The sequence below is a fragment of the Odontesthes bonariensis genome, chromosome 3 (assembly GCF_027942865.1).
Source record: "Odontesthes bonariensis isolate fOdoBon6 chromosome 3, fOdoBon6.hap1, whole genome shotgun sequence".
In the NCBI taxonomy this organism is placed as follows: Eukaryota; Metazoa; Chordata; class Actinopteri; order Atheriniformes; family Atherinopsidae; genus Odontesthes; species Odontesthes bonariensis.
The window spans coordinates 36,455,958-36,477,025 of record NC_134508.1 but is presented as its reverse complement, the minus strand read 5'-3'; the positions used below and the strand labels follow the sequence as shown (position 1 = coordinate 36,477,025).

Genomic DNA, 21,068 nt, shown 5'->3' with positions numbered 1-21,068 from the left:
TCTATATTGGACAAACAAACATTTGTAGTAAGGCCCAAAACAAATAAGTAATTCTTCTTTTCAGAGATTTGTTTGGATTCTGTTTTTTGGGATACTGCACATGGAAATGTTTCGACTATACTGCACAGATATTAAATGTACTATTAGAGCTATTTAGGTTTTTAAAACAAAAACGTTGATATATGATAAATCAGAAATAAATGCTGTTTATTTGCAATCCAGCTAGAGGATTATGGATTTTCACCAAAACCCAATGTGGAAATTCCCTTAAATTCACAAAGTCTATAGTCTATAGAAGGGTTTATTAAATATGTAGGCTGTGTGTAAGGGGATAGACACGTGCTCTAATTACTTATCCATGCGAATCGACTTTCAGTACATGTATCTTTTGTATGTGCTGCAGATACACATCCCGTAGAAAAGCACTGGAGGCTTTTTTCTGTGTGGCTGTACCCCCCTCGTCTGCTCCTCATTTGGCCTGGCATCACAGAGGCGAGCAGTTGTTGTTGTTGCTGGATGATATTCTCTGCACTCATTGGAGATAAGAGTGAACAGTGGTAATCACTTTCAACTCCCATCAAGTGATTATTTTGGCACAGCGGCATGCAACTGTGAAATGGGATTAGGTTTCAGTGTGGCCAAAAAAAAACAAAAAAAACCCTGTCACTGTTCTCAGTTGTCCTCTGACTGCGGGAATGTATTGAACCAGAGTCACAGGACAGAGCGACAAAGGGCACTGGCACCATTGCAGTCGTTTCAGTTATTTCAGAGTGGCTCTGTGGCTTTTCCGGGAATATAAAATAACAACAGGGAAACTATAAAGGCATGAAGTTTAGAAGAACAAGGGATGTCATCGAGGAAGCAGTCGAGAATAAAGACAGGATTGTGTTGAGAACTTTTATCTAAAACAAATCAAGGCTGCTCCTCCTTTTGTGATAGACTGGAAGAGACAGGGCATCACTTATTGATGAGCTCTGGTCGTTCAAGGAGAGACGCATGCTTCCTTCAAGGATATTGCAAGCTACTCTCTTCACTCCGCCTTCAGTGGCAAAAGCCAAACCCAGTCTGGACTAGGCATTTTCTCGTAATATTAAAACAGCTAGCCCTCATGAGCTTTCAGCAGAGCCTTCCTCTTTCTGTCTCCATCTTTGTTCAGCTGCCCAATTCAGACTTTCCTGCAGATCTAGTAAGGAATCCTCAAAGGGAGAGGGCATCACTCACAGATTTCCCACATTTCTAGTGGATCCCAGAGATGAGCAATTTTCAGATTCCTGGGAGCAACACAATACAGGCATGATGAGGAATGAGGAGTAAGGCACAGACAGATTTGGCTGAGATCAGCCGACTCTTGTGGAATAACAATGAGCTACTCTGTCTCCCACCGGGTGAAACACGCAGGGTTAGCATGACGATGAAGACTGAGAAGAAAAAAAGGAGAATCAGTATGTGTGGGTATGGGTGTTTTTGTGTGTCTCTGTTCTCACCAAAACACCATTTGGGAGCTATTATTGATGTGAAAAAAAAAAGCTTTTTTCTCACTGTGTGCCTTTAGTTTGATCATTTCTAGGAATAGAAATGCTCAGAATCCAAACACACAACTCACTGAGTGTCGCTCTTCTGTCATTGAAGTGATGGCTAAGGCTTTAAACCTTAGAGAAGGGGAAGCTGCTGCAGGGTTTTTCCAGGGCAATCTCTCAAAGTGTCACTCTGTAAAATACTAAATCATTCCTTGAAATCCCACCCAAGCACATCTTTGTTTTTCTCTACCTCTGTCTTTTTATTCTGCATTGTCATTTTTCCCTTTGCCTGTTTGTTTTACTGACATATCCCCACAGCTCTCTCAGATAAGCTATCTATTGTACCAAAACAAGTTGATCATTTCAAAACAAGATGAAATGCAAGGCTGAAAGTGGACACTGTTTTAATATTCCTGCCTGATTAGATTGATGTTAAAATGTCAATATGTAGGTATTTTCGATGCTATTTTTGTGGGATTGCACTCACGCCGCGACCATAGAGCTTGGAGTAGCAGAAGCTGTACATTAAGAATGCCAGTCAATACTTTCATGTAAATATCTGTTAACCCAGTCAGACCTCAGGCTTTGACTAAAACCCGAGGGTTTTCTGGAAAATGTGAAACCGTCCACACTTTTTAATAGTGAGCATTTAGTAAAACTAAAAAAAGAGAAAATATCATTTTATAGGTTCAACTTTCAGCTTTTATTATAAATTACGGACTTCTCACTGAAGTCATTCTATATTTCTTTTGAAAATGATCATTTTTAGTGTTTTTAGAAAATGTTGATGCAACATGGGCATCACTCCAGGCTTGAGAGGCAAAACAACTCATGTGTTGCTGTAAGTCATAATCAGTTATACCTCTTTGCTTGATTGCCGGCTCTCAGGCGCAACGGGTGATGTTCAGCATAACAGCATGATAAACTACACATTTTGGGAAGTGATGACAAACTCAAGGTGTTCAAACTTTAAACATCCTCCCCAGCTTGAACAAGTAAGACTGAGGAGGGAAACCAGCAATGCTCAAGTGGCTGAGACTGAAGCAGTCTCACAATGAAGCAGTAACTCAGAGAAACCAAACCTAATTGTTTCAGAGACACATACAAAAGAAAAAAAAACTCACACCCACACCTCCACAGACCTTATTACCCAACCTTACAGTGAAATTGCATCCTTTTTCTTTAATTAACTGGCATATCCCTGTATCTTTATACATACATCGTGTCACGGTTTGGGTGTCAGACTTGTTTACAACTTCCTCCATTTTTTTTATTCAGCCCAGTATTTAGCTGACATCAAGTCCTGCTCAGCGAGATCCTTCTTCTTTTTTTTTTTAATCTTGTCCCCTTCCTAATTGCTTCAACATGTGAAATAACATTAATTGCTATTTGACCTAATAGATTAGTGGAAAAACCTTCATGCCTGGTGTGTCCAAAATATTTTTTGCATTTCTTCTTAACCTGTTTCGTAGTCCCTTTGCTTTGAATGTTCATTATTATATTATAATATAATTACCTAAATTAACGCACAAAGACTACAATGGCTTTGTGCTTTTGAAATTAAATTTTCCTAATTTGACTCAGGCTATTATGCTACCTTTTATGCTCTATTATCATAAAATTAAAATCTTAAATTAAAACTAGGCTATGGTTTATTTATTTTTTTTTTTATTTCTAACTGTTAATTATTATTGATGCTGGTATACTTTCTTGCTTAATTTGTAGCCAGATTGGGACATTTTTGGTATTACCTTAAGTGATTGTCAAATTAATGAATTCCATTCACCCCTCTAATAAAAGCCTTGCTGTATGGCAGCATCAGCACTTGTATTTATACCCCCACTCACATCATTACAGCTCATCTTAATTTGACCATCAACCTTCCTAGTATACATACACAGGAACAGAATGGACTCATTGACTGAAATATGTTTTATGCTGCAAAACTGTGGACTGTGCTGTATGAGGAAACATTGAAGATATTTTGCCACTTCTAACGGTCTCTATGGGAGATCATTGTATATGTAAGTATAGCCAAATTCTCTGCTCAGATGTTGTCTTTAATCTACTTTGTGATTCTGTCCAGACAACATAGTGGTGATAAAAGTAGGATTTTATTAAAGCAGAACTGCAGCCTGGAAATACTTTGAGCAACTGGGAGTTGACATAATCTTAATTGGCTGGTTAACAATTTGTGACTCATTTAGCTGTCTGAAAAAACCCAGAAAAATGTGAATGAGAGCAGCTTTATGGGGAATTTGGTAATACACTACTGCTCCAACAAAAAAAAAGGAAAAGATGTAACTTTGGGCAGCTAGGACAGGCTCCAGCTACCCTGTGACTAGGGGTGGGTATTGGCAAAGAAGTTACGATTTGATTCGAATCATGATTCACATGCCACGATGCGATTCTATCACGGTGCATCACGATACTTGAATTATTGCGATACATTGCGATATTTTCGCTGAACATACTTTAAAAAAAAATACAGCCATTACCAGTGGCTGACTGGCTGTGTATGATCTGGATAGTGTCTTCAATTGATACATAACTCAAAGCAAATCAATTCATAACTGTATTTATTGAAACAACTTTTGGAGGTATTGCCATTAAAACAAACATTACTGGACACAAATATTACTATTACTGGACACACTCATCACAAAAACTGCATAGGATTTATAAAACTTAAAATAACAAAATAGGGATGATCAGTACAGACAAAAAAAGTGCATAGGCTTTATAAAACTATAAAAATATATATATATTGCAAACTTCCCTTGCAGCGAAATGTATCAATTACATGTGTCCTATCATTAAAGGCATAAAAAAAAAAAAAAAAAAATATATATATATATATATATATTTTTTTTTTTTTAAATAATCGATACTTGGCGTCCAGAATCGATGCAGTAGATCGCGAAAATTAGAATCGCGATGCATCGTCATGACGATTATTTTGCACACCCCTACCTGTGACCCTCAGTTGGATTAAGCTGGTATATGAAATGGATCTAAAGAAGGATGAATGTAACAACACAGTAATTTATTATTTTTTTTGCTAGTTTCGTGTAACTGTGCTGACTGACCACTTGAGCACTTCCAATCTTGAATGATTACATCCAGCTCTATCAATCATATTTTCAAGTGGATTCAAAAACAAGATTAGTATACCCAGGAGGAGCTGAAGTAGTTGATTTTTGTCCTTTTAAGTAATGTACAAAGAACAGAACCCCCACTTAATTCCTCCTTGATGTTGTGCATTTTGATCCTCTCTCAGTCAACTCATCACAACTTGTGATTTACACACATACTTCTGCGTTGGAATCAATGCTGTGTGGCATACATGAGCTGAAGAGAGAAAGTAATCAGAGAAATGTCAAATAACATATGAGTTCAAATAATAACGTTAGTGAGAAACTGTTTTGATTATTTTGAAATGGATTACTCTACTGAAGTACAATCACTGATACTTAACATTCTAAAATTGAACAATTGATTTGTAAAATGTCACACATTTTACAGGCCACGCTGTGAGGAATTCATATTCAAGCAGAATCTGCATTAAAAAGAATCATGCATAATGTATTTTTAGATAATCTTTGGTCCGTTAAAATGTCAGCCAAAATTTGTCTTACTATTCTGTATCAAATTTTGTCTCAAGTTTTTGTGTGTATGTATGTGCTTTTAAATCCTATCGTTTGGTTTCAGAATAGTGAGCAGAGTTTTTTATGTTTAAAAACAAGTTTTAAAAAAAAAGATTAAAGCTATGGTAGGTAATCCTAGAGAGCTAGCAAGAGAGCTAGCAAGATTCAAAAGTGTCCCCTCCTCTAAGCCCCCCCCCCCCCCCATTCCGTCAGTGCTTCATCCAAAGCCGGTAGAACCGCGTGCGCACACGGAGCAGGGAGCCGACAGAGGGGGGCGTAGGCAGAAAGCAGAGGCATCTGATTGGTTTTTTGTAGGCGCTCCTTGGTCAGCTTTTTCTCAGTCCTGCAGCTGCCACAGAGGTCTGATTATTTTCGTCCCTTTTTCTAAATACATCTTGTATAGATTTCTCTCAGGATAGACGGACCATTTCACCCAGTATTACAAAATGTGTTTCTGAACAGGATTACCAACCATGTCTTTAATTTGGGACAGAATACAAAGACAAATCCTGCTTTGCTGAGTCCTTGCAACACAAACACAGGAAATGCTAAAATACTCAGCCATTATATGATACTGTGGTGTGGAGTCAGAGGATTTTCCAGTGCAGACTGAGTACACAGGATGACAGCATTAGTGAATTGTAAATGCCTGTACATCAATCTGACAGTGTATGTAAAGTTCCAGAAAATCTGGATAAAAGTGTTAAAGTGATAGCAAACTGTTAAGGTCATAAGTTCAGGCATTAGCGTAAGAAAATCCCAGATGTTATGAATAGATTTTATAAAAGCTAGAGAAGCCGATGTAATGACACTGCTGCCATGATAAAACGCGCTAAAAGCCTTTGATTTCGCCTTACTGGAGTGGAGGATTTTCATTTGTTTTCTGTGTTTGCTTAAAAACATCAGTTCTAGCTAAAGAATTCATCTCAAAGAAACAGAAGACAAACAAAAATGCTAAATATTTTGTGTAACCATGAATAATTTATGAGGCATCAACATGAAATATGAATGAAGGCTTAGATTAGAGAACCACAATTGCAATTGTACTGTGAAACATAAATACTAGCAACATTTACTCTGTGTTACAGTAAGTTGAACTTGAGCAAAGTCAAACAACAAGTATTCAGATTCCAGTAAAATCTACCGATACAGCAATGCCGCTGTATGGTGTTCATCAAAGGCCATTAAAAATAACATAGATTTTTTTTGTGTTACATTTGCTATTTCATTTTTACCTAGAGATAGGGGTGATGGTGATGATAGGGGCAAGTTGATGTTACAGGGCTAAATTTTTTTATTTATCAATCAATCAATCAATCAATCAATCTTTATTTATATAGCGCATTTCATACCACAGGCAACTCAATGTTCAAAATTAATTTGGTTTGTGATGAAGATAGTTCCACACGTTAACAATAATATCGTATCTACGTGACAGTTAGGGAGACTGATAAATACTAAACAGCTTATTTTGTTTATTTTATTTATTTTTTCATCTTTAGACCTTGTTTTCAGCTGAATACAGCTCGATGAACTCTCAGGTCAGTTCCACTTAACAAATCAAGCCCAACGTGCAGATCAAGCTTCACAAGGCAGCAGAATGCGGACCCAAAGCACTCCCCTTGCAAAGGTCATGTTGCCTAACGGCCATAGACCAACCAACTTAATTACTTAATTAATTAATTCATTTCACCATTTCTTCGTGTCGGCGTCTTGCAAACTATTTACATTTACACACAAACGGGGATCGGCTGATTCGCTAGTCACATGACTAATCAGCCATCACATCACATGATCTCCCTTGCTTTATTATTTATTATGCTTTATTATTTATTATTTATTCTTCGGCAACAACAACTTGGTCCACGAAATCCGGGTTACTGTAATTTTGAATTTTTGTCGTAAAGTGGGTGTTACTGACGTCATCGTTGTGCTACTACCACAGACAGCCCACAGACCTGCTGCCTATTTATTCATTCGGCTAAAATTCAAAATTACAGTAACCCGGATTTTTTTAAGTAAGCGACGCACCTCCACGTTATCAGTGCTAGTGTACAGTAATTAATAAATTATAAACAGCATAGTTTGTGCCTGTATAACATTGCCCATAGGAAACCTTTTCATGGCCGAATATCTCAAGAGAGCAGCCAGACGCCTCTCGAATAACTTCGGAACAGCTCCAAATTACCAACAACAAGCTGGGGTGAGTAGAACATCATGTTATAATGTGAAATCAAGGGCCCAATGTCAAAAAAACGGTCTTGTCCTTTAAGGGCCGGCTGTGTCCTGGCTGCTTTAAAACATGCTGTGGTTCAGCCCCTCATTAAGAAGCATAACCTAGACCAAACAATCCTGTCAAACTTTAGGCCCATTTCCAAGCTTCCTTTTCTTTCGAAGGTCTTGGAGAAGGTGGTTTGTGTACAACTTCAGTCCTTTATTCTGGAAAACGGTATTTCCGAGAAGTTCCAGTTTGGGTTCAAGTCCCGCCATAGCACTGAAAGAGCACTTTTAAAGATTTTTAATGACCTTCTTTTGACAGCTGACTCTGGTAACTCTGCTGTCCTGGTCCTTTTAGATCTTACAGCAGCCTTTGATACAGTGGACCATAAAATTCTTCTGGCTCGACTAAACACTTGTGTGGGCATTAGAGGCACTGCTCTGAAATGGTTTCAATCTTATCTCTCAGACAGGAGCTTCTCTGTCCACCTGGGCCAGTACTCCTCGGCCACTTCCCCACTAAACTGTGGAGTGCTGCAAGGTTCTGTTTTAGGTCCCCTCCGCTTCTCGTTATATATGTTGCCACTGGGGTCAATTTTTAGAAAATATAACATCTCCTTTCACTGTTTTGCTTATGATGTTCAGATCTATTTGCCCCTAAAGATGAACGAGCAGACCTCTGTTCAGGCTTTGCTGGATTGTCTTAATGATATCCGGACCTGGATGGAGATAAATTGTCTGTCCTTGAATAAAAGCAAAACAGAAATCATTTTATTTGGCCAGCAAAATCTCCTTGATGGCCATGACAGGGCCATTGGCTCCCTTAAGTTTTATTGTCGTCCCTTTGCTAGGAATCTTGGTGTCATTCTAGAAAGTAATTTTAAGTTTGATATACAAATATCGTCTGTAGTCAAGGCAAGCTTCTTTGAATTGCGGCTGCTGGCTAAAGCTAAAGCTTACCTTCCGGGGAATGTCCTGAAAAGGCTGATCCACACGTTTATCACGGCGCGCTTAGATTACTGCAACTCCCTGCTTATTGGCCTTGACCAGGCAGCACTGCGCCGGCTGCAGGTTGTGCAAAATGCTGCTGCCTGCTTGCTCACGGGTAGGAGGAGGAGTGAGCACATCACGCCCATCCTTGCCTCTTTGCATTGGCTGCCAGTTAATTTTAGGATTCAGTTCAAAATTTTATTAATTGCTTTTAAATGTATGAATGGGTTGGCACCACCCTACTTATCTGAGCTTCTGCAGCTACACAACCCTGCCAGGGCACTTCGGTCCGCAAACCAGATGCTCCTGGTGGTACCTAGATCTAGGCTCTCGACTCGAGGGGACCGAGCTTTCGCAGTCGTGGCTCTGTCTCTGTGGAACGGCCTGCCTTCCCACGTTAGGGCTGCTCAGTCGGTGGAACATTTTAAAAAGCATCTGAAAACCCATTTGTACTCTTTGGCATTCCCTACCAGTTGATTCTTGGCTCTCTCTCCTTCTCTCTATCTCCCTACTCTCTATTTTCTTTTTAATGTTGTATGTTTTTATTCCCTCTGTTGTTTTTTTATTGTTGTTTTGTTTTATTTGCTTTTACTTCTGTTCAGCACTTTGGTCAACTGTGGTTGTTTTAAATGTGCTTTATGAATAAATTTGACTTGACTTGACTTGACTTGACATCCGCAGTATAGAGCTCAGCCCTGCGGATCCTCGTTTCTCACCGTTTACAACTGCTAAAATCAGCATCGTATGTGAATGCTTTTCGTGGGCGTCTTTGAATCCTTCCACCTATGAAGTCGTATTCCAGTATTTTAATGTAAATGGACAGTGCATCCGCGATAGAAACGATATAGAAACAGATTAGTATAAACGGACCCTTAGTTTAGTTGAGCTCTGAACCACAACAGGTCATGGATTAGAGGCCTCAGCCCCTCCCGTTCCACAAAATCATTTTGCTAATGGAATGCACCAAACGGGTTCTGAACTGCTGGAGAAAATAAAGTTATTTGTAGGGAGCAGCAGATAATCCATTTTGCCAACACAGACCTGAGAGAGCACCCACTTATGCTATCAAGAGCAACGGAGACACACTAATCCATAATCCACTCTTCATTTGTGATTGCTTACATCAGGAAATTGCTTGCATCATATGTCCAGACCTAGAGTAATAACCAAATAGAAAATAGCCCGGCTCAGGCGGCTGCTCCAACTGGTTTTGTATGCAGGGCTGGTGCAACAGCAGCGACTCATGCAGCAACTAATGGAGAGCTTATTCTTTGCCTTCATGCAGTAGCAGAGTTTGTGGATGTGTGACTGTCAGGATGTCTTCTTGCCTGTGTGTGCTGAAAATAGCATAAACCTATACAGGGTGTTCCAAAAATCATCTTACTCTGGTACTGTAAGAAAATTAATTATGAGGAAAAATTAAATAAGAAAATTGCTGCATGATTACTCCTGATATAGTTTCGTGTGGCCTATGATGACATCTAAGAGTAAAAATATGACAGTTCCTCATGTGAGCAAACCCACAATAGTAATTTATATTAAACACTGGAATAAAAAAGAGGGATTGTTTTCCTTTTCAAAGGCAGCCATTTAAAACTTTTGACACAAGAGTTTGGAACTGAACATGTCAAATACAGTGAAAGTGTTTCGTACCAATTTTTTCTCTTTGTTATAATGTAGGAGTATTCCATGGATGATAAATACACCATTGGGTATACTTGTGTGTAAGGGAGTTGCATTATCAATTCACAAATAAAGGCAAGGGCTATCAGTTACTGTAACAAAAAAGGCAATAATTATGACTTATCCAAATAATGATGATTACACCCGTGGATGTTTTTATTGGTAAAATGTTTCTATATTATATTATATTCAGGCAATAACATTCATTCTGTTACTTTACATCCTCATGTGGCTGCCGTATTTCTAGACAATGCAGGTCAACAAAGCAGCAAATTTGAGTGCAGCACCATTAAGGGTGGAGAGGCTCACAGGCAGTCATTTCTACATGTAAACAGCTTTTTTTCAAGTGGCAGTATGTGCTCAAGTTTTCAGAAGTGTTTCTAAAAGGTTCTTGTTTGAGATGGCAGTGCCTCTTCTCTGTTGACCACATCATCGCACAATGCCATGTATGTGACCAGCCAGGAAAATAGGGTGTCAGCATCGACAAGTTGAAGTTCAAGAAATGTAACAATATTTTAGCCTGAATTCAGAAAAGGGTGGTCACATTTGTGTTCAACTTAAAGCTCATTTAATAGCAGTGAATCTATGAAAAGAAATAAAACCTAACCCTGTGAACTATTCAGATGTGTTACATTAGATAAAAGGCTAATGATACTTTTGCTAGTTAAATGGGAGCTTAACTCATGTTCTGTATTCTTTAGCATATAATAGCTTATTGCAAACATTCATTTAAATTTCAGGATGTCTGTGTGAAATCTGATAATATAATTCAGTTTCACTTGCCAAAAGTGCATATTCCTTGTGATAACTTCTGAGTTTTTTTGTCACACAATTTGTTGTCCTAATTCCTACCTTTGTCATATTCAGCTACTTAATAAGTGACATAGAATAAAATGCAATTTAGGACTGAGACATGAACATCAAGTCTATCTAAAGGAAGCTTTAGTGGATGCTTTGTATAAAACTAAATGTTTTGAGAATCATGGTGGCTTGGGAAACATACTGGTGCACATGGTTCAATATCAACAAGGCCAGTGTTAGATGCCATTTTCTCTTTTTCTGTTACAGTGTTTTCTGTAAAGGCAAAATCCCCCAGATTTACTTTGTAAATAACAAATGTATCATTGTAAACACCAAAAAAGTGTGTTAAGTGTTCCTTGAAAATGTTTTAGTTGTTTTCATCTATTGTGTCATTTCACTTTGAACTCTTTTTGTCATTCCTCTGGTTCAGGTGGTCCAGGTCCCTGTAGAGGCCTGTGAGCAGTACAGTACATGTGCTGAGTGTCTGAGCTCTGGTGACCCCCACTGTGGCTGGTGTGTCCTGTATAACATGTGAGTCTTTTGCCTTTATCTTCTCTAAAGCCCACATACACTCATCAAAGCAGAAGGATTAAAACAACGTCACTGTAAACCAAACTGCTTGCAGAGAGCTTTGATTGAGATTAACCGTGTAGTCATACAATTTGTGCGTTTTAATGTGACACTCTTATTATTCTCCCTGGAGTTCACCATTAACAACAGCTGGCGGGACAAACAGAAGTGGTTGCTGGATAGTATGATGCCTCTTAAATAGCACAGAAACTGCATGGCCACCAGACCTTATTGTCTGCCAAGCGAGAGGACAACTAGTGTTAATAGAGGAGGGAGGGATTAGCTTTGCAGTCGCAGCGGGTGTTCCAACTGCACCTCTACATACCCGGGGAACATTTTGGACCTGATGGAGCAAGCTTATCTCCTCCATCTTAATTATCTGACCTCAGGTTAGCTTGCATAACACCTCGATATGGAGCAGAGGGGATTCAGAAGATTAAAAGCCTGTGTTTCTGAACCAGCCGCTATGTTTGAAGCTGACCTCAGCCGGGGATTTATCCCAGTCTCATCATTTCACATCTGAATTTGAGCTTTGCAATATCTTGATGATGATCAGTATTATTCAAATTCCAGCTCTCAGTTTTATCAAACTGGCAGCGAAGTGTTGAGTAAAAATAACACATTTTGTAATCTAAATTACCTCCTTAAACAGTTGTTTTTTTCCCCTTTTTTCTTTAATTCTCACTTTGTCTGCAAGTCTCATTACACTCTTTATCTAAATTAATGCCTTACACTTATCAGAAAGAAGATAGTCTGCCGTTCCCTCCATTAACCAAACTGCACCCCTCAAACTGCAGAATGAAGCTGCTTTGTTTTTCTGTCTGATTAAATCCAGAGTGAGGTCTTTTTCAGCTCTCTGAATGACTCTCACAGTGTCATGTTGACTGCTTTCAGGATTTCTCTTTCCCACCCTTGGCGTAGTGCACCAAAGCACCTCTCTAATAGCGTTGGTAGGAGGGGTGTTTGTTAACATGTAAAAAAGCCTGAAGGAAAATGGAACAAATGGTTCGATCAGACAAAACACGGGGAATGAAAGAGCTGAAAATAAAAGGCAATGAAAGACAGTCAGAGATAAAAGGCACCTTTTTTTTTCTAAGGCACTTCAGCTGATGAGCGGTCAGAAGGTGACCATCTATACTCCCGTGGCTACGGCCCGCCTCAAGGAGCCGAGCCGAGACAGCAACAGCTGCCACTGCGTTTCCTATCCACCTTTGTATTGAGCGATAATTACAGCAGAGGCCTCGGCATTCTTTTAACTCTTTCAGGAGGTGCAACAAAAGGCAATTTAAGCAAACAAAAATTTAACTGGAAAAATTGTATCAGAAGTCTTTTCCATTCCCCATGTCTTTCTACAAGTTCACGCGACACTGCCAACCCTTTCACTTCTTACTTTTAATTGCATTGTGAGACCTACAAGTTTAAGCCTATTCTATCACTGCTCTGTGATTTGCTCTGGAAAAAAAAGAGCAAAGTGAAAAATGCAATTCAATCTTGTGGTTAATTTAAAAAGCATTTGACTGATTCAGAAACTGTTTTGAGTAATATAATCATTAAAAATATTGAGAAAATATTTGTTGATACTTTATAGTATGGCCAGACAGAGTCATTGGTTCCTGCAGGTTTCATGTAAACATTGGTATTTTGCATTTTGTTTGCATGCTGGTCCACAGCTGTGCTAGCAGCTCTGTGAAGCTGTGATCAGTTGTTATGCTATTACAGTTTTTACATCTATTTCATAGAGATTCATCCTCTTGACACATGGTAATCCATAAGAATCAGTTTTATTGCAAAGTAGGTTTTCACATATAATAAATTTGTTTTGGTGATTGGTGCAAAGAGTAGTAGAGAAAATAAGTAAATAAACTAGGCACTAGACATATATAAATGACATAGCTATATCATTTATATAGAAAAAAGAAGAATTTCATCATAAAACTTGCTGCACTTTTTCACACTTTTTTAACTCAACGGCTTGTTTTTCCACAGGTGCTCGAGGAGGGATCGGTGCCTGCGGGCAGAGGAGAGTTTTCGTTTTGCGACCGACATTGACCGCTGTGTGAAGGTTATTGCTCACCCGGACAGTATCGCTGTATCAGCACATAGTGTCCCTGTGAGTCTGCTTATCATCCCACCAATCACTGCACTGTCAGTCCACTAACAATGCCAGTGTTTATGAGCAATCACTGTGAGTAGCTACATATACAGTAAGTGTAAGCCTGAGAGAGATTAGTTTTCTGAGAGGCAGAGTCAGACAGGAGGGTGATTCTCCCCGTGGGGCTTCCACGGTATTTATTTTGGTTTAAATAAATGTATTGGGGGAAGGTAGATAAATTTGATGCCTGGCGAAAGGCTCGAGCCAGGAGCTGGTTTGTATAGCTAAGCACAAAGACTGGAAAACATCCAAACAATAAAGAAATTAAAAAAATCTAGCCTGTATATTTCCGTAAAACCACAACTCCCACGTTTACTTAGATTGACAAATAAGATACAGAATGTTTAATGCTGAGTTTGAGAGTTGCTATAAGGTGAAGTTTGGCTATCTTTGAACCAAAGCCGGGTTGTTTTTTTAATCATTTTCCAAGCAGTATGTTAGGCTAGTCTTACCAGGTATTACTTGTACATTAAAAACTGAATATACTGACTATAAAAATGGGTAAGTATTTGCCTTAAGCAAACCAATAAATAAGTGTATTTCTCAAAATGGTATTTACTAAAGCTATACTTTTAACTTAGTTACAACATATTCAGTATACTACGGTAAATAGAAATGCTAAGACAGCGTGACTTTTCTCAACAGCAGTGCAGCATCTTGTTAAACCTTCCCTCTGCTTTCTTTTAGCTCCTGCTGGAGGTGAATAATATTCCAGATCTTTCTGCTGGAATCACCTGTTCATTCGGCCGGCAGGCTCAAGCAGAGGGTCACGTCAACGGGAACAGAGTAATGTGTCTTTCCCCAGCTGGGAAGGAGGTCCCTCAGATACCACAGGGACAAGGTGAGGGCGGATATCAGGTCGGAAGAGCAAAAGTTAAAGCTACATAGTACAAAACTTTACAAATTGAGGTTGAGGTGAATGCCAAGTAAAAGGCTTTCAATATCATTATTTCAGACTCTAGAAAAAAAATTATTTTTTTTTTATTTACTGTCAAAAATTTATCATTTACACAATAAATTTGGTAAGCACAAGAATGGCATTCTTATCTTAATATGATTCTTATTTGGACTTTTCTTCGCAAATTTTTATTTTTTATTTTCTCATCCTTTTTTTGTCTCTCACTCATAAATTCTCAAATTTCCCCCCTTGCTCTTGCCACCCTTTCACTAATCACGCTATCTGGTCGCCCACTCTCTTACAGACTGGGCTGGCGTAGAGCTTCGTTTGAATTCAAAGGAGACGGGTCAAATGGTTGCCAGCACGGAGGTGAAGTTCTACAACTGCAGCACACATCAAATGTGAGTGCAGCTGCCCCTCCCCCTCCCTACCACCGCCTCCTTTGATTTGTTCAATAGATGGAGGAGCACAACTTAATTTAGAGCAATGATGTACTGATGCTCACAACCCCACTTAAGATCGTGCTGTTAGATAACCTCTGAGTTCAATTTATCTGTCAGGTTTAATTTAAATCAACATGATGCATTTGTCATGGCCTGTTTATTTCTACTTTGCTTTAAGTGGCAGTTTGTGGGCTTACTTCTACAGCTAACAACAGCTTTTTTAAGAACACACTCATGCTAATTCAGAATTCTTCCTTGTATATATTCTTCTACCATGAAATATGCTTTAAATTTAACTGTAATTTCTAAGGTTGCTGTAACTTAGGAAGAAAACCATTTGTGTTTCTCTTTCCTCGAATGCAACCTTTTATTGTGGGTCCTAGCAGCGAAGCTGCAGGAACCCATTGTGTTAGTAGCTTTTCCTATTATTATTGATCCGTTTCCGCTGCAATTGAAGTCTATGGCAGCCCCTAGAACGCTATGGTAAAAAGTTGTGAAATTTGGCACACATAATCAGCCAAGTGCCAAATTAAAACTCAAGAATTTTCATGCCCCAAGAGCTTACTCTCTAGCGCCACCAACACACCAAAGTGCATTTAGCCTAATAACTTTGGACTACTTGGTCTAAATTTCACAAATGAGGCATCGTTGGAATCCTTGGATCAATTTGCGTATGCCTAGATTTTCCGCCATTTTGAATTTTATCAAAAACCTTAAAAAAGGATTTCAGGTCACAGAGATTGTCCAATTTTCACGAAACTTGGCACATAGACTCTTAAGACCAAGCCGCACAAAAGTTATCATGTGGAATTTTTAATCAGGCTTCCAATTTTCCATAAAAGCCAATCAAACTCGAGGTTGACGCCGCCAAACTGGAAGTGAGGCCATATCTTGGCAACCATTGGATGTTATGACGTCAAACTTATAACACAGAGTCAAGACTACTACGGTAAGTGGCCCAAGAAGTTTGGTGACAATTGGCCTATAGGTGGCGCTATATGTAGCCAAAATGCATTTTTACTCATATCTTTGGACCCCTTGGGCCAAATTTCACAAATAATGTACCAATTGAATCCCTGGATGCAGACGAGGTCAGAGCACATCATGACGTCATCTGCGCCATGTTGGATTTTCCGCCATTTTGAATTAAATCGAAAACCTTCAAAAAGCATTTCAGGCCACGCCTATTGGCCAATCTCCACGGGACTTCGCACATAGACTCTTCAGACCAAGCCGCACCAAAGTTATCATGTGGATTTTTTCATTTCACTTCCATTTGCATGTGGCAGCCAATCAAACTCCACGCCCATACGCAAACAAGACGTTAGGCCGTATCTCTGCGATGCCAAACTTGGTGCATGGCCTCACGACGCCTTCCTGAGCAGCCCAAGCCTTGCCTATTGAGCAATTCTGCTAGGACCCCCACATCGCTGCTTGCAGCTATATTTGACCTTTGAATTAAAATTTTGACACCACTGTGTCTCTGGAACCACGATAGAACAGCTGGTCTGAAGGAGAGATTCTTGATGTTCTCGCCTGATAGTCTCAGCAGAGGTTGGAGAAGCCTTTTATGTTAATGCCTTCTCATTGCCATTTGAAAAACTGACTCAGTCAATTAACAGAAATGGACCATTTTGATAATTAATAATTGTTCGTTATGTTTATAGTCTTAACATCAAAAACTCTATCTGTCCTCAGTGAAATAATTTGCTGCTTTCCTTTTATTGTTGAATTTTGGACCGTTAAGCTCTTTTCAGAGATATGTAACATTAATGGTTTGTTGTTTTAAAATACTCATTGAGCATTTTACCTGTGTTTTAATATTTTTACGTCTTCATTTTTCTCAGGCACAATTAAAAAAAGCTTAGTTAATGGAACTAATAATGACTAGTAAAGCAGATCATATTTCACATTGGGGTCAACCTCTTCTGTGCATGCTTACGTTGCTAACTGCTGCCGTGTTGAAAGTGATTTGTAAATGTTACTAAGTCTGACCTAGTGAGACCGCAGTTGCGAATTTGTCGGAAAAAGAAAAAAAAATGTTAATTTAGACATGCCCATCTCCAGTCACATCAATGTAAAGCAGTGAAAGTCTGGCCTTAACGTGATGAAAGCAGACATTTGAAGATATGGCCTTGGACTTTTGGTATTTGTGCTGGAAGCATTCTCTTTGAAGACCGAGTGATTAAAATAAGAACTTATTGTTGAATTTACTGCAACAAATTATTGTAGTTAGTTGCACCCCTAATACATATTCACACCTGGAAACAGATTCCTGTGGGCCAGAAGTCTCTAAGGGCTGATAAATAGATAAGCACTAGACCCACAAACCTCCTTTAGACCTAATTTTGTCTCAAGGGACTCAGCCAGAGAAATGTGTTTCCAAGACATAAGCTGCTCTATATTTTTGTCCTTTCTCTGGTGGCTTGAGGGTAGGTAAAATCATGTAAATTAAAGAGCACTTTATTCAAATGCCAACCAATATAAGCTCCCTAACTGGGCAGGGAAGCTGTTTTGACTTTGCGCCATTTTGTAAATGTCAACTGTATCAATCATAACAGTAAACTAACACAAGAGTCTTTCATGGTGAATAACAATTACAAACAGCTACAGTGGAAGATCTTATTAGGATGAATGTCAATTAGTGGCATTTGTCACCTTTAAAAGATGTCTGCAAACTAGGAAGTTTATGTGGTTTTATAGCAAACTCAAGACAATTAACAAAACTCCAGCAAGTCCAAATCACACAAAGTTGCAAAGTTTATCTTTAAGTTAAGTTTACTTAACTTTTCTTATGAAAAGCTTTCTTTTTTAAACCGCTTTACGCGAGTCCTGTAGTTAAAGGGGGACTTCCTGTCTTTCTTGAGGTGTCACTGAGATTAAAATGATTTCTTTAGACGGAACTTCATTACACTTTAACAGTAGTTTGAATTACGGTGAAATAACAGCCGAATGCAGGGATATACAGTAAGTTCACTGAGGGACAGAATATTTGATTAATGGAGCATTTAAAACTAAACCCAGGAAATTAGCTCACGGTGGATACACATGCCATATATTCACGAAGTACTCTGACTGAAACATGAGTGCCGCTATACAACCACTATAAAGCCATTAGAGAGAAACAGCTGGAAGCTCATCACATCTGCTCCAAACCAATACGGCCTCCATTAGCTGCAGGGTGACCCTTTGTACTCCCATGATTAATATTTCAGACCAAACATGCTCCTAACCCAGCACCTCTTTCCCCACTACCACCATCACCTCGGCATCACATCACCCTCCATAATTAATTATCCAGTGTTTGTAGCATCCCGACAGTCCAGTTCTATTAACACCCAACCCACCTAAATTATTTTTTCACACACATTTTTTATGTCCATTCTGTCTCAGGGCAGCTAATTAATATCCGAATTTAATGATGCTGCACTCTCATTTATTGACATTTGTTGCTGGTTATGAGCTGCAGTATCAGAGAGCTGCTTGTGGCTTTATGACTTCCTCATGGTTACATCTAATTAAACCTGTTTTTTTTAAATTCAGGAAAACAGAGAGTGAGTAGTGAATGGATCCATTTTCTACACATCAGTACACCCGCCCTACCTGCTATGGCAACAGAGGACATCTTAAATTTTAACCTCACCACATCCTCTGTTGGTATATCAACATCTGCCATCTCTGTTGTATCACCCCTTGTTGTCCAAAACTGGATTTGATTGAGTCCAATGAGGTTTATGAAGAACAATGTTAATCCACAATTGACCGCTGGGTGTAGGCAACTGAATTAGTGCCAAGGATACTGCACAACTCTACCCTCCAAATACCCAATTAAACCTAGCTCAGAGTAATACAATGACATGCTGAGGTTACTGTACATACTGTATAACTACAACACTGCATATCCTTGACACTACATATTTCTATGGTATACTGTTTAAAATTGTTCTAAGTGTAAGTAACACATGAATGACTTAGTAAATATATAAAATCTCAAGATTCCTGTGACATGATGGTAAAATGTTTCATTTGTGAACAGTATGTGTTAAAATGCTCATTTCCTCCTGCAGGTGCCTGTCCTGTGTAAACAGCACTTTTAGCTGCCACTGGTGTAAATATCGCAACCTTTGCACCCACGATCCAAGCAGCTGTTCTTTCCAGGAGGGCAGAGTCAACGCTTCAGAGGTACAGCGGCATAAAAACACTCCAGATCATTGAACTGTAGCTTTAAACAGCACCATTTATAGACACAGAAAAAAAATAGCCCCGCTATAAAGATACAGCAAGATAAAAAGCTTACATACACGCTTGTGACTCTAAGAGGTCGTATGGAGACAGGGATGATTTGAGCTGGTAGTTAAAGTTAGCATGTCAGCATGATCATAATACTAATTGTAACGCAGTGATGGTAAGCACCTATAATTCTTACCATCTTAGTTTTTCTTAGAGCCCAACCAACAGAGGATTTTAGCGGCCAATACAAGTTTTTAGGAAATAAATATGATGACGCTTTTACATTACATGAAAAATGCTGTTTTATATCTGGCCACTAATATTAGTTGACTGAACGCATTAAAAAACAACAACTGATCATTTATATAAAAACATACAGAGCTGTTGAGATTGTGATTCATTTTCTAGATAAACCAAGGTATTGGTCGCATGTAAATGCTGACTTGATGACAAATTAAAAAGTCAGTCATTAAGAGATTGATCTTTATTATGAATTTCGTCATTGTCAGGGTTCCAAATATCACAAAAATCGAATAGTAGTTAAGATATTTAATTCACAACCACCAATATATCATCTCAGAACTTCTGTCCGAATGTGTGTACAAAATATTTTTTCAATCCATCCAGGATGAATGAAAACTTTTACCAGCCAAAGGTGTTAGAAATGTGCAGAATCACCAAAGCCGATAAGCTTAGTGCTCTTTGAAATATTTCCATGGCAATCCAACTGAAAATTGTTGACAAAATTGGTTTTGGACCAAAATGACTGGCTAGGCTATTATAATGCTTACAAAAATTCTGTCAAGAGAAAATACTTTTAACAATATCATAGATAATCAGACATTTTAAAATTTTAGGCGGAGTGAAACTGTATTAAATAAAATATCTAAAAAATTAATTAACGCAACCAGATCATGCAGGTGCAAGTTGAATCACTTTTGCATTTAAACGTCAAATAGACTCAAACTGGTCTTCTGCACATGTTCCCCAGTTCCTGGAATTTAGCCTGGCAGTAACAGAAAAAAGGTGGTATAGCAGAAAATATAGCAGGTATGAAATGCATGGATCTGTACATCTGCCCAATGCTGCTCGACATGGTACCAATTTGCCTTTAGCTAAATTGTTTGTTAATTGGGCATATTGCTCCATTATAGTGGAGTCGGGCATACTTTGCTCAAAAAGTAAGTGTAATGTGTGGTGTTACAATATGAAATAAAATAACTACGATGTGTCATGGTCCAGCAGTCTTACATGCATTTTTTAGGGCAACGTGCACCATGTGAATGCAAATTATATATTTGCCCCATTTGCACTATTAATCCCTGTGCTACATTAGTCCTCCATGCTTATATAACAGACAGATGCACTTAAAAACAGACAAAAACAAATATACAGAAGAATTTATGCAAATTATTTTCATTATGTATTGGTATTATTAATATTTGATAGTAGTATGCTGATGCATATTTCCTTTTCCATTAAATAGTAAGGTGTATATATTTTTTTTATTCCCATGCAGGACTGCCCTCAACTCCTTAACTCTGGTGAAATTCTCATTCCTGCTGGCGAGGTTCGACCCATCACCCTGAGGGCCCGAAACCTTCCCCAGCCACAGTCTGGGCAGCGGGGCTATGAGTGTGTGGTGAACGTACAGGGTGTCAGCCACCGTGTCACGGCGCTGCGCTTCAACAGCACCAGTGTGCAGTGCCAGAACAGCTCGGTATGACCTCAAACACTCTCAGTGGGAATCTCACAGCTGTCAAATGAGGCAGATAGCTTGGGTGCTGTGTAGGCAAAGTGCGTAGGGTGCATCAGCATGATGAATACCGCCTGCGGTGTGCTACATACTTCGGAGAAAACCGAGGAAAGGGAAAGTGAAAGTATTTAGGTAAAGTGCAATGGATTTGTGTGAAGTTTGAG

General features: G+C 38.9%; 1 protein-coding gene across 1 annotated transcript in view; it reads left to right on the top strand.

Moving 5' to 3' along the window:
* Positions 1-21,068, top strand: part of LOC142377500 (plexin-A2-like) — a 78,583-nt gene that overhangs the window by 30,108 nt on the left and 27,407 nt on the right. The window contains exons 5-10 of the mRNA XM_075461663.1: positions 11,286-11,386; positions 13,412-13,535; positions 14,265-14,418; positions 14,780-14,876; positions 18,986-19,100; positions 20,668-20,868. Coding sequence (XP_075317778.1) covers positions 11,286-11,386; positions 13,412-13,535; positions 14,265-14,418; positions 14,780-14,876; positions 18,986-19,100; positions 20,668-20,868 — 792 coding nt within the window. The remainder of the gene's footprint in view (positions 1-11,285; positions 11,387-13,411; positions 13,536-14,264; positions 14,419-14,779; positions 14,877-18,985; positions 19,101-20,667; positions 20,869-21,068) is intronic.